This window comes from Silurus aristotelis (assembly GCF_946808225.1).
Source record: "Silurus aristotelis genome assembly, chromosome: 7".
Lineage (NCBI taxonomy): Eukaryota > Metazoa > Chordata > Actinopteri > Siluriformes > Siluridae > Silurus > Silurus aristotelis.
In genome coordinates this window covers 11,757,028-11,771,103 of record NC_139580.1, presented here as the reverse complement: position 1 = coordinate 11,771,103, position 14,076 = coordinate 11,757,028, and the positions used below count along the sequence as shown (strand labels likewise).

General features: G+C 40.5%; 1 protein-coding gene across 2 annotated transcripts in view; it reads left to right on the top strand.

Moving 5' to 3' along the window:
* Nucleotides 1–14,076, top strand: part of diaph1 (diaphanous related formin 1) — a 139,511-nt gene that overhangs the window by 50,139 nt on the left and 75,296 nt on the right. For both annotated transcript variants that reach the window (XM_083546946.1, XM_083546945.1), the window contains 3 exons: nt 3,019–3,134; nt 6,848–6,912; nt 11,553–11,732. In XM_083546946.1, the coding sequence (XP_083403072.1) occupies nt 3,019–3,134; nt 6,848–6,912; nt 11,553–11,732 (361 nt within the window). The remainder of the gene's footprint in view (nt 1–3,018; nt 3,135–6,847; nt 6,913–11,552; nt 11,733–14,076) is intronic.

Here is a 14,076-nt window from a genome sequence, read left to right as displayed (position 1 = left end):
TATTGAATTTGTATCGAGTCTTTAATGGAAAAAAAAAAAGCCCAAACAAAAAAGTATCACTAACACTGTAGGAATGGTTAAAAAAAAATGCTACGTGGACATGATTTTGCTTTGAAAAGTGTTGGGGGGGGGGAGGTAAAATAAAAAAATGCTGTGCGATCAATTATAAACAGTCAATTTCTATCTAATCCTTTTAGAAATTGCATTACTGTCTAATGCCTTTGTGACCATCCCAGGAAATCAAAGTAAACAAATAAGATTTTAAATGACTATTATTGCAGATTCATATGACTGTTTTTTTTGCCCAATTCTCAACGTGTAGTTATTTCTCTGGATGGAAGTGGGTTAGCGTAATCTATATACCATGCTTACCCATAATCCCCCTCTGGTTACCCTGCATCACACATATATGCTTAGAATCAGGCGATGTGGTCAAAACTATGTGGACGCCCAACTATAAAATTCAGTGTGTGGCAGAGGCACACACTTGGATAGATCGCAATGTTCACTTGAGCCTAGAAACCTGTTCCAGTGTGACCGTGACCTTGTGCAGGTGTGTGTGCATGTGAGCTCCATGGCTTGTACAGGATGGAGTGCAACATGTCTGACGAGCTGCATATCGATCTTCAGTGTGGTGGTAGCTTAGTGGTGAAGGCATCCAAGGGTCGAAAGTTAAAATCCCAGCCACATAAAGCTTTCACTCCTGGGCCCCTGAGCAAGGCCCCTAGCGCCGTAGCTGCTTTTTTTTTTAATAGTCTGCCAAATGCCTTAAATGTAAAGGTGTGCTCTGATATGTTGTCAGAAAGTCTTACACACTGGCTGTGCTCCTAATGCCTGCTTCAGTGATGAACTGTTCTTGCATCATAATGGTTCTTATTGGGCAGATTGAGGAAACTCGATCCTGCTATAACTTCCTTTTTAATACTTTTTTTAATTCTGACAGGCAGAAGTCTACACCAGACTTTATTTACTTATCAGAAGGCTGCTGTAATTTGCATGTTGATGACTGATCTACTTTATTTGGACAGTTTGATTCAGACGCATCACACTTGCAATCTTGTGATCTTTTGCACTTTTATATCCTACGCTTGCTGAAACAGAAAGAGCAGCCTTACAGAGAATGAATTTGCGTTCACTGTGCACTTTCCCCTCACGAAGGAATGCGAAGTGCAAAGTAAACTGCTGGCTGAAAGAAGTTGGAGACATTAAAAGAAAAGATGTAGGCTTTAATTATATAGATCTTCCCGTCCACAAAGCGCAGCATTGAATAGGTGTAGGAGCAGAATGGTCTCCTCGCCGCTGATTGTATGATTGCGAGACTTGCAGCATATCTGAGTGAGGCGACGTGAGATAAGCAAAAAGAAAAAATTGAATCGATATACCGATGGAGGGAGAGGAAATGAAAAAGACGAAGCTTTTAATTGATGTGTGGTGGTAGGCTTATACAGTTGCTATCGGCGACCGTACACGCATACTTGATTGAGAGTGGCATTTTTGGATAACACACACACACATACACAAAGTGTTAGCAGATGAATTGCATTTAACTTCTTATTTGACTGCATTACAAGCTGAAGCAGAAATATGCTTTATAGAGGTCTTCTGTGGCTGCAATCCCAGTCTCACACGTTTTTCACTAAAGATTGCTTTGAAACGAACAGGCGCAAAGAGACAGAAATCTAAACCGATGATGATGTTAAAGGAGGAGAGAAGATTTGATGAGAGAGAGCGTGAGAGATAGAGGGAGAGGGTAAATGGTTTTAGGTTGTCAGACTTGTTGCTTTTTTCTCGTCAGCTTGATGTGATCTGACAGGCAGGAAATTGAAGTGTCTCTGTCTGTCCAGTGGGGGTGTGTGTGTGTGTGTGTGTGTGTGTGTGTGTGTGTGTGTGTGTGTGTGTGTGTGTGTGTGTGTGTGTGTGTGTGTGTGTGTGTGTGTGTGTTGCTCATGGCAAATGAGTGATGAAAGAGTTAAACAGCATAGACAACACTTCACACTTTCAAAATGTGAGCACACGCGCGTTGTTTGACTAGCGTCACCTTTGACATTGTTGATGCCTGTATTTCCGTTTTTTTTTTCCCTTTCTCTCGCTGCGTCCATCCCGTTCTATCATTCTTTCCACCTACTACATTTTCTTTCTCTCTCACCAGGTTTGTGTTTTCCACAATGCTGTAACAGAGCACAATTTTGAAGGATCGATAATAGAAATGAAAAGGACATAGATTGGCAGGAATGTACAGCTGTAACAGAAGGGTTGTAATGAAAGAAAAAATTGGGGTGCTTGGAAGTTAAAAGAGAAAAAGGTCAGTGGAAGAGAGGAAATTTTTATTTTTTTTTTCTTTTCTTTCCAATTTGCAGTACAAGATATTGGATGTTTTTCCTAGACAATGGGGAAATCCGTAGCAAAAAACGGTCACTAGATGTCTCTCTCGCTCCATCGAAGAAATATTCGAGCTGGTGGTGGGGGGATGAAATGGAGGGAGGAAAAAAAAACAAGTAGAAAGACTGATACCAAATAAAGTCGAGAGAGAGAAACCGCTTGGCGTAAAATGAAAGTATTGAATTACTTTCACACCAGGTCACAATGCCAGACTCTTCACAAATGGAGTGTGTCTGCAAGCCCATCAAATATCTGACCATCAGGACACATACACACGCACATGTAGTCCTATAGACTGTGGAAAGGTTGAAGAGGTGGAAAAAGACTTGAACTCTTTTTCTCGGCGTACAAAATGAACGTCTAGACACCACACTGCTGTGCTCTGTATGCTCATTGTGCCCATATATAAACTTCAGCCTTGGTTTATATGTGCTTCGAAGCCTCTTAGTACGCTCAAGGTCAAAGCCAGAATGCTTTTTATTTCCGTATTGATTAATTCACTCATTACTGTCCGTCTTTAATAATGGCCTCTGCACATTGTCTCAGGGATGCGATCCATGTCTCTCAAGGTTGCTCTAAGACCAATTTAAATCTATTGCTTCTCTCTCTCTCTCTCTCTCTCTCTCTCTCTCGTCACAGGCCACAGTACTACAAGTTGATTGACGAGTGTATAGCACAGATCGTGCTCCACAGGAACGGCTGTGACCCAGATTTCAAATGCAGAAACCTGCAGTTGGACATCGAATCACTCATCGGTAATACACAAACTCCCATCAACAGTTAATGACTGTGTATATGTAGGCTCTCTCCACATGGGGGAAGCACAGAGCATTCAAGGTTAGAGGACACAGAGTGACCAGTTTTTACAGTGCTTACGAAATCTTTCTTTCTTTCGGCTTCTCCCATTAGGGGTCGCCACAGCGGATCATCCGTATTCATGATCCGCATGTTCGATTTGGCACGTTTTTAAGCTGGATGCCCTTCCTAACACAAGCCTCCCCATTTATCCTGTATACTTATATTTGTATTCATTCATTCATTTATCCAACGAGCTTTAAAGCTACGCATGCACACTTTATTCTGAGAGGATGAGGGTTGGAAAGCTGTGGAAATGTAATGGCAGAACGAGGAACTCAAAAAACCTTCTGATTATTATATAACCTTCTGATTATTATCTTATTTTTCTTTAACTACTGGCTAGAAGAAGTCTAACAGCCCCTGCCTAGTTCTCCATGATGTATCTGCTTCTGAAATAAGCCTGATTTATGTTTCTATCTGAACAGCAGGCACTCCTGAATCCACCTCCTCACTGATTAGCCGATAGAGACGTGAGAATGAATGGGAGGCAGATGTGCATACCCACATCTCATCGAATGCATTTATCACAGCATGAGTATGACTGCATTTGCCATAGAGTAGAAGCGTCACAGCTTGAAAAATCCAAGACTTGTACCCGATTCATCCCTTGCTTTATTTTATTAACATGTATATATTTTTAATTTGATGTATAAACTGTAGGGATGTAACGGTACACAAAATTCGATTCGTACCTCGGTTCGGTTCAGTTTTGGGACGATCGGGCGGGGGGGGATGCAAAACACAAAATTGTGGAATTGATTTTCTCCTTTTAAGAGAAATTTTAAGAAATTTTAAGAGAAACCCTAACCCTAACTCTCACCCGCCCCCCATTAATTGATGGACAGACAAGATAATTTATTCTGATCCTTTTCTGATCCAGTTCAGATAAACGCTAAGGGCTTCGCAACTTTAGTTTCTGGCAACTCGCAGAAGCAGTTGTGATGAAGCATAAATCAGGCTTTAGTGTGTGCCATGTTTAGGAACTTAACTCACTTAATTCCAGAACAGACAAAATATAAGCTATGAGTATTCCAGAGTGCATTTATTTACACATAATTTCAGTATTGGTAAAGATTTCGGTGTATTGAGGTTTATTTATCCGTAATACCATAAGATTTCAGGATTAAATGCATTCATTAAAAACGTTCTCTTCCACAAACATTGACAAATATTTAGGGACCATTAGTTACTTATTTGTAACATTTTGGAACAGTTTGCCATAACGCCAGTTTTTAATGTCCAGATAACTGAAATGTTTAATACTCTTTCCTCACACCATTGTATTTCCCAGCGTTAGTGCTGTTGTCTGCTGCATTAACTGAGCTTTTTTAGTTTTAGCAGTTAATATAGAAACCTGTCAGTCTGAGAGTGCTCTATAAAAGAAGAACTAGGTGTGCCATTATCTGTGGTCTCTGTGTGTGTGTGTGTGTGTGTGTGTGTGTGTGTGTGTGTGTGTGTGTGTGTGTGTGTGTGTGTGTGTGTGTGTGCGCCCTCGTGCTCCTGCTCTTCTCCATGGTTGTATGCTGCGGGTGATATTTTAAACTCTTTCATAAATGTGCTGCTCCTTTTTTTCCTGTCCTCTTATAGCCGAAGGAGAACAGCCTAATTTTGCCCTGCCTGCATTATTTAAAGATTTCCTTTGAACTTTAAACACTGCTAGGCTTCATTTTTTTCTTTTTGTGACTATTTCTTTTTCTCTTATTAGCCTCTTGTCCTATTTTGTAGCACTCTAAAAAGTTATAAAAGGAGGAACGGTCCCTGTGTCCATATGGTTCTTTTGCCCTACTTTATCTTCAGTTTCTGTCTTCATTTCCCAAGATAGATTTTGGAGAAATTTGTGCTAGTCTTTGTTACTTTTTTGCACATTTTCTTTTTGTTTCCTTCTGTTTTTCAGTCCTTTACTCAGATTTGAACTGCCTTTGTCTCTTGTCTGTGTGTGTGAATGTGAAGGAGAGTGTATGTAATGCCAAATGGGCATCTCCCACACATTGTGTCTGCCTCAGGCTCTCATTGCCACCCTGTGCTCCTGGATTATCATATTTGCTCATAAACTATTCTTGTTGGCCTTTAACTTTCAATGTTGATTGTTGAATTGTGGAATTGTTCAGAAAACCACCTCTTACAGGTCAAGCCAAAGCTCTATCACTACTTCAGGGTGTTTCAGGTTAAATTATTATTTTTTTTGTCTTTTTTTTATTTTTCGTCCTACAAGTCATTTGGAACACTTTATCACTATGATCTCTAAGGGCATGAAGTAGAAGTTTGGATGCGGGACTTGTAACACAAAGACGTTTCATTACGCACTGCTGCGCATGTGTGATTACCACAAACAAGAACTTCTGCATGTAATGGATATGGAAAACACCCACAAGTCACTAATAATAGAAGTTTAACGCTCCACCGTTTAGCTGTAATTCTACTCAGACTGGATTAGATTTCCAGACACTTGCTGGAGGATGTCTGAATTCTGATGAATTTGATTAAGTGACATGACCTCTGGATAAATCGCAGTGTAGATACTCATCACACAAAAAAATACCATGTGCACTGCATACAGCTCACTTTTAATGCAGATGAATCGCATTGATGGGCGTACTGTTGGGAGGCGGAGGGACGTACACTTCCTGTGCGAGAGTCTCTTATGGTAATGTTCTGCCGCATAAACCAATGAAATTGTTACTTATACGTAAATCCTGAAAGAATATATTACTTGTTGTTGTTTTTTTCCTGGGAATTTTATACAAGGAAATACACTGCCAAATCTTTCCATATACAAGCGGCGAATGCAATACATTTTGCACTCATTGAATGAATGCGTTGCCCACAGATTTGTGTAAAACTAATCCCCATCTAAATAAGGCTTAGGGTAATATAAATTTACCTCCGCAATCAATAACTTCTGATGAGACAGACATGACTGAATGTCTTCCCACAGTTGTACTGCAGTGTAGTTTTTCTCATCACTGGAACAGTCCATTAAAAAGTCATTTCAGCAGTTACCTTTCCTGAGAGTGCTCTGGTGTTTATCAGCTAGAACGCCGCATACCTCCATCTCTGAAAGAAAGAATAGTACAGATTGAGACTTTTTCATTATAAGTAACTTTTGAGTAAACATTTTTATTTTATTTTATTTTTTCCTCAGTTCAGGGAAATGCGTTAGTTCTTGTCTGGGGTGAATCTCACACATGTGCTGCAAAGGTACTAGATCAAGTTTATTCTGGAAAATTCCTTTAGGATTACTTTATGATTTCTTAGGTTGATTCTTTATACATGGTTGAGGTGGAATTCAGATTGAGGTTTAGTTTTACTGTGAAAGAGATGTGTGTGTGTGTATGTGTGTGTGTGTGTGTGAGTGAAAAAGAACCAAGGATGGGGTTTTAATTAGGTTGCTCAGTAATCAGAGCACGAATCAGAGGAGACACAGACTCATCACAGTGAAGGGCACTTTATCCTCACAGCCAGATAAATGTGACACACACACACATACACACAAACCTCAGTCACTCTCTCATTCTTTTCTCTTTCTCTCTCTCTCTCTCTCTCTCTCTCTCTCTCTTTCTCTCTCTCTCTCTCTCTCTCTCTCTCTCTCTCTCTCTCTCTCTCTTTCTAGACAACATGGTGGATAAGACAAAAGTAGAGATCAGTGAGGCCAAGGCCATGGAGCTGGAGAAAAAGGTAAACACCGACACACTTGTGCATGTTCTTACAGACCCAGCTTCTCTCTCTTATTCCCAAGGTCACAGACACACTTTTCTATCATTCCGGGTTTCATATCAAACTTTCTCGGCACATTCACATTTCTCAGTGATACACACACTCAGTGTGTCAGCTGGCAGATATGTGTAATTTGTGAGAGGAGATGGAAGCAGACAGGAGATTTCCTCTTCCTCCTCTTTGACAGGCTTTCTCCTAATCCCTCCCAGCAAGACTCTCACTCACACACACTCCACAATTATCCCTGTGTGTGTGTGTGTGTGTGTGTGTGTGTGTGTGTGTGTGTGTGTGTGTGTGTGTGTGTGAGAGTGTGTGTGAGAGCAATCTCATATACTGCAATTTTCCTGTCAGTGCCCAAAATCAGGGCATAAGGAGATGCCCTCTGTCCAATTTGCGAGTGTGTGTGGATGATGACCCCTATCAGGAGGCTGTCTGACAAGTGTTTACTCTTTCCCTGCCTCTCTTCCGTGTTCCTCCTTGTCTAATTTAGAGTAATAGCTGCGTAGCAAAGGAGGAAAGGAGAGAAACAGACCCTCATTACCAGCCCATGTAGAGCGACAGCATATGTGTGTGAGAGAATGTGTGAGAGACCCTTCAGTTTCCACTGATGCCACATAATTACATGTCTGGCTTGTAAACACATTCTTGTCAGTGTCCCCAAAAATTGTTGAAGCCTTTCTGTCCCTGTCTATGAGTGTGAGAGTGAATGTGAAAGATAGAGGGGGAGGGGGAAAAAAAATCTGAAATAAATACAAAAACACTACCAGGGACTCGGCATTGGACCGGACCAAAATGTGCAGGTTCTCTTCTCAGAAATTCTCATTTTGGCATCCGTAATAGCTATTTTCCTCTGCCAAAGTGACAGTGCTAATAAGATGCTAGTTTCCAGGAAAGCAGAGCCATTGACAGCAGGGGTTTTAAAATATGGTCATTGAAATTTTAAGATAATTTCATAAACATATTTGTGTGAGTGGGAGAAAAAATACTGAAACGATGAGTAACAAAACAAGAAACTTTGTTACGGGAAGTTGCAGTGATTTAATTAAACAGGAAGCGTTTCTAGTGTTTGGAACCGTCTTCTAAAAAAGCTGGGCTCATTCTGCCATTTTTATATGCCAGACAGTAAATGGGAGATAAAGATGTGAGTAAGGAACAAAAGAAATATCAGATCTTGCACTATAGGATTCATTTAAGCCAGTTGTTTGGGTTTGTTGCTTTATTTTGCATCATACCTAATTTGCATATAATTGAGTGAGAATATCAAGGTAAATGTCGCTCGTCGTGCTGAAAACCCGACGTTGCGCTGAGCACATACACAGAAAATGAACACTTGCTTCTTGTTCTGCAGCTTGCTATTGTGAACCAGGGTTCAGAGCAAAAGGCTGAAAGCAATAAAGAGCGTTAGTTGTTCTGCTCCTTGATGTTCTCCGTAGTGACATCTTTGTGCTGTGTGTAGATGATGTTGGATAAAGTTCTCAAAGTGGTTCTTACCACCAATTTGCTGGTTCCCTGAAGCAGCACTGAAACCTTGTCAGCAGAAGAAGGATTTAATCAGCCTGCTCCTTCTCTGTGACTTCTGCTTGATGACGTTATCGAGCAGAGGTCACTGGCTTCCTAAACATGACTTCAGAAACCTCTTCCTCCTCAGAACGCATAACCCTTTTGAAAAGAATTCCCTTCACGTGTGCTAGCGGAGTCAGTCACACTCCACAGAGAACACATTACAGAACGAGCTCATTCTTTTGTATGCGTTCTCTCCGTGCTGTCACTTTGAGTGCCAAGGATTTGGACAGGGGAAACGAGCACGCAAGTCAAACATTGTATTTGCATCGAATCTTCTGCTGCATCCACCAGAGATAAGAGATCAGTGGATGCAGTAAGGGAACGCATAAAAGCAAGATGTGAGATGACTCGCTTCTGGTGTCTGTAGGACAATTTAGTCAAAGTATTCAGCAAAGAAAAACATTTGTGAAGGTCCAGATTTCACAACTTTATTTAACCTTTGATGACGATGATCCATGAGTTGAATATGCTTTGTTCTCGTAGTGGTGCTTCAGACACGTGCTTCTCTGTGCAGTCATCTGTAAACTTCTCATTTAAATAGTCATGTCTTCTCTTCAGTTATCAGAGCGGAGAGGAAATTAAATAAAAAGAAATCAATGAAAGATTAAGGAAATTCTTTTCTTTCTCGCTGAGCTAATTTACATATTAATTTACATAAATCCATGTGTTTGGCCACAGCAGAGGATCTGCTATAGAAGCAGAGATGGCTTTTCGTATGTCAATCAGGTCTGTTGTGTTTTTTTTTGTTGTTTGTTTGTTTTTTTCCCCCTATGTAATCCACACTCCTCCTTGATGCACAGAAATGCTTTGCTGGACCATGATTTCTCCAGTTGTCAACAACTGATTTAGCACAAAAGCAAGCAACATTTTAGACCGTAGCAGTGCATGCTACACTTTTTGTCAGGCTTTCTTTGTGAGAATTATTTTGTGAGAATCTCCTTAAGACTTGGTTCAGATAGATTTTTTTCCTTATGGGGAGAATAGTGGCACATCTTTTGAAAGCAGAGCAGCACTGGGCGTTCCTCACAAGCTTGAGTTCCCTCTTTGCCACTGTGATTAAATGCCAGTCAATTTCACTGTTGACTCCATTTGCCTCTGACACAGTGCACAATTGTTGTTTGTGACATGGCCAGAAGTGGCTTACTTTTTCACTACAAGTCTTTGCTCCTTAGGAGAAGGCTTCGGCTTACATTCAGCTAGCAGAGGTCCTACACATTTCTCTTTCCCTTAAGCATAAAAATACATTTTTGCTACACTGATTGTGAAGAATATTTTTTGAACAGTTAGTTTACGGTTTGGACTTGTGCAGAGGAGGGAAATGGGGTATATCGGTAGAAGAATGCTGAGGATGGAGCCGCCAGGAAGGAGGAAAAGAACAAGGCCAAGGAGGAGGTTTATGGATGTGGTGAGGGAAGACATGCAGGTAGTTGGTTTAAAAGAGGCAGATGTAGATGACGGGGGAATGGAGACGGAGGATCTGCTGTGGTGACCCCTCATTGGAGCAGGCGAAAAAAGAAGAAGAATTAACAGCTAGTTTACCTTGATGATACAGTAGCCTCATTCCTTGCAGCAGGGAAAGTTTAATGCACTTGTATACAGTGTATATAATCTATGGTAAAACATCGTTCTTTGGTAGCCCAGACTTGGTCATTAAGAAGCAGCTGTATTTTTTTGCAGTACATGACATACTGTCTAGTCTCTATTATGACTGCTGTTTACTGTCAGTCATACTTAAGCACTTGTATGTCTAAGAAATACAGCTGGTTTATGCCAAGGTTTTTGGTGGTGAGTGAATCTCCTCGCTTTAATGAAACCATCTTTATCGAGGACCTTAATCGTTTACTTTGTGCAGCTGCGGATCAGCAAAGCTCAGCGGTTAGCAGGTATATCATCTTATTCCTCAATCTATAACATTAAGAAATCTCAACTGAATCAGATCACGCTGTAGCATCTCGATAGGATCGAGGAAAGAATTTTAACCAGGCGAGTCTGAAATTTCCACTTTTTATACTGTCTATTTTATTCATGTTTTGGATCATTGACATGTTTCAAGACTCTTCCGTCCTTTCCAAGCCTCTTTCTTACATAAATACACTGACGGTATGTTTCAGTGCTCCCGATTCATCAGAATTCATTGCTACCTCGGTAATTGCAAGTTGCTCGGGTTCAGAGGCAACAAATTAGTCTCACATTAATATATCCCCTCCGCCAAGCAGTTGGAATGAGGTTTTAGTGTTTGTAGGCTGTGTACATTTATCAGTATGTTCCACATGGCCCTTATCAGATTAGTGACAGACAGCTGTATTTATTTTCTCTAATGGTCATCCAGTCCATCAGGTTTTCACTGACCGCGAAGGAATATATATAGAAAAAACTCAACGATACTGGGCGAGTAAACACTCTGTCATGCCAAATGGCAATATACAGATCAATCAGTGGATGGAGCAAGGAGAAAGTCGGCTGAGAACATCACCTAAGAAAATAATTGACTTTCCCAATTAGAGATTGGTGACATAGAACTTCAACACTATTAGCAAACTTTTTAATTTAGTCATTTTGCCATGTCCCATGCTTAAAGTGTTTGAAACAGACTCTTTTCTCCCCCTGCAGTTAGCGTCTCTGAGTCAAAGGAGCAATTTATCAAATGTGCAATGGTTGAATACAGATAGAAAGATTGGTAAAATGCTGTGACAGGAGGTAAAAAAGGCCTGGAAGCTTCACTGCTTCCCCACAATGTTCTGTCTGCTCAGTTTCATATTTCATGGCTGCGATGGCAGACAGATGCAGCATGAACACACAGCTTGTCAGATGCATCAAGTTGCTGCTGACCCACGTCTCGAACGCTGTGAATCCCTGCAGATACTTCATGTTCCCTGTGACTACAGTCCATATTCAGCACTTTTCAACATGGTTTATTGAGCCCGGTGTATTCTAGCATGCATCCAGCCATATGTTTGAGAGCTGCCTGGATGCTGTGATCTGCTATTAAATTTCTACAAGATTCTTAAACTGACTCCGATTGTGTGTTTGTGTTGTAGCTGGATGCCGAGTTGACTGCACGCCATGAGCTGCAGGTGGAGTTTAAGAAGATGGAGGGCAACTATGAACAGAAAGTCCAAGATCTCAGTTTTGAAAAAGAAGCTCTTGGAAATGAGAAGGCGGACAAAGAGAAAGAGAACCAAGGGCTGCATGGAGAAGTTGGCCAGCTCAAAGAACAGGTACGAAATCACACCAAATTCACATCTCATGCGGAATCTTGTGGGTTTAACAGGCCACTGTATTCAACTGGTTCTTTATGCAAACCATACGATTGTCACTGCTTCATTTCTGAATGTCGAAATGTCAATATTTGAACACAATCTGAAATAAACCCAAATAATGAGCCATTCTTTAGTCACTCACAACAAAGCCACAGCTTTGATCCGAGATAAAAACAGAAACAAATCCACTGACATGAAAGCAGCTCTGTTCAATTACCAGAAAATTAACCCTTTCCAGGTCCAGACAGCCGACAGCCCACACTGAGCACAAAAGCCTTAGGCGTATGTACATAATGTAGAAATGTATGTACATCTTGTTTACCAGGACTGTTTCATGCATAATTCATTAGTTTGTTGATTGGGCGGGGAGGGGTGTTTCAAATCTATGTTTAACAGTCATACGATGTCAAATCATAAGATTGTCTTCAGACTTTAACTATGTGGAAAAGTTATAATCTTATGCTCTGACATCGTATGACTGTTAAACATACTGTAGATTTAAAACCTCTTTTTTTCTATGCGAGTCCGAGATCTGAGTGCTGGAGGAAAACCGATGTGTGGGACATAATAAAGTAGAAAAAGTTAACTAGGAGAGAGCACGTCTTTTTGTTTATTGACCGTACTTTCGGAAACATTTAAATTTGTGCTCTGGAGTAAGCAGCTGAGCAGTAATTGAATGTAATTTGAATAGTTTGCATCTTAGTCTGGTGATAAGAGGAAGGAAACATATCACTGTGTTTTTGGAAAGTAATCATCTTTAGAGTAATGACATTAACTCTGCTTGTAATTGGGGCATATTACACCATTCTGTTGTTGATGATTTTTCTATAACAGCATGTTTATATGCTCAGCTGCTTTATTCCTTACTAATTTGACGTGGTAATGATTCCTGCAGTGCGGTGAAAATGCAGACCGGGAACTAATCAAGGATCCATGTAGTTTTAGGTAATTTTTTTTTATCCGTGGAGCTCTGGATCGCTGTTTCCAAACTTTTTACTTCTTCAAAGAGTTCTAGCATCTCCACGGATACCTGCCTGTTGGCAGGGGAACCCACAAACAGTACACTCCAAGCAGTGAATGTGTGTGTTAAAGGAATAATTATAGTTGATGGGGATAGGAGAAAAGTATGAGTCAGCAAAAGCAAAGAAGTTCAAGTGGATAAGAGGAGAAAGGCGGCAAAGGAGGAGGCACGTATAGACAAAATATACAGATGGATGTGAAAGAACCAGACGGAGCGCGAGAGAAACTTGCTGAGCTAAACACAGCCTGTCACCCAGACCTGCGTTTAATGTGGAACAGATAAACAACCGTCAGAAACGTTGTCATTGTCACATCACACACCCTCACACGCTCTTTATAAGCGACTATGGGTTTTGCAGCATCAGTGGAATTGTTGCACTTCAAATACTGGTGCACCCCAGATAATTGGCATGAGAAACGTCTGACTCCACTGCCTTTCACTTCTCCCTCTTTTCCATCAGTTTTCCCCTTTCCCCTGATGTGAAATTAGCAGACTGGTCATTTTTAATGAGCTGTGTCGACTTCTGGATAATTATATTATCCTTTTAATTAGACATGGATTTATACTCTGCTCATCTCTGTTCAATTTCAGCTATGACCTTTTTACATCTGCTGCTTCTCCTCAACCCCCATCACCCCCCCCCCCCATCCTTGTTTAACCTCATTATTTGTCCCAGGGTTTTGAGTAAACTCTGCTTCTGTGAGAGAACTTCTCCTGACAACAGTATGACTGTGTAATCCACATCATTTAGCAACTTCCATCAACAGCGTTCTGTCCTTTAACTATATTTGGATCTGTGGAACTTCGAAGAATGTGCATTTTGTATTGTTTTTCCCGGTCTATGCCTCCTGGTGCAGCATTACTGTTCGAAGGAAATGTGAAAATCATGAACCATCGGTGGCAAAAAAATGGCAAACTATGCGATGATTAGAGTTTGATTAGTGAGAGAAAGAAGTCATTGCGATCACATTTCTGTTTTGATGCCCTGTGTTTATTATTATTAGAATTTGATCTGTGCAGACTGACTTAGTAGAGAATCATAACCAAAATACACCCGGTATTAAACCTAGATTGTTTTTAATGGTTATTAGGTTTAGGAAAGCAGTAAATATGGTTCATTTATTATTTAAAATTTGTTTAAATTCGATGTATTGCTTCTCATGTAACCTTATTAGCCAATATTGACTTATTTCCATTATTTTGTATTTTAAAACTGTTGTGCTGTATTGTATTATAAAACTGTATATTTCTTATTCAATTTAATTGTCTATCTCTCAAGAA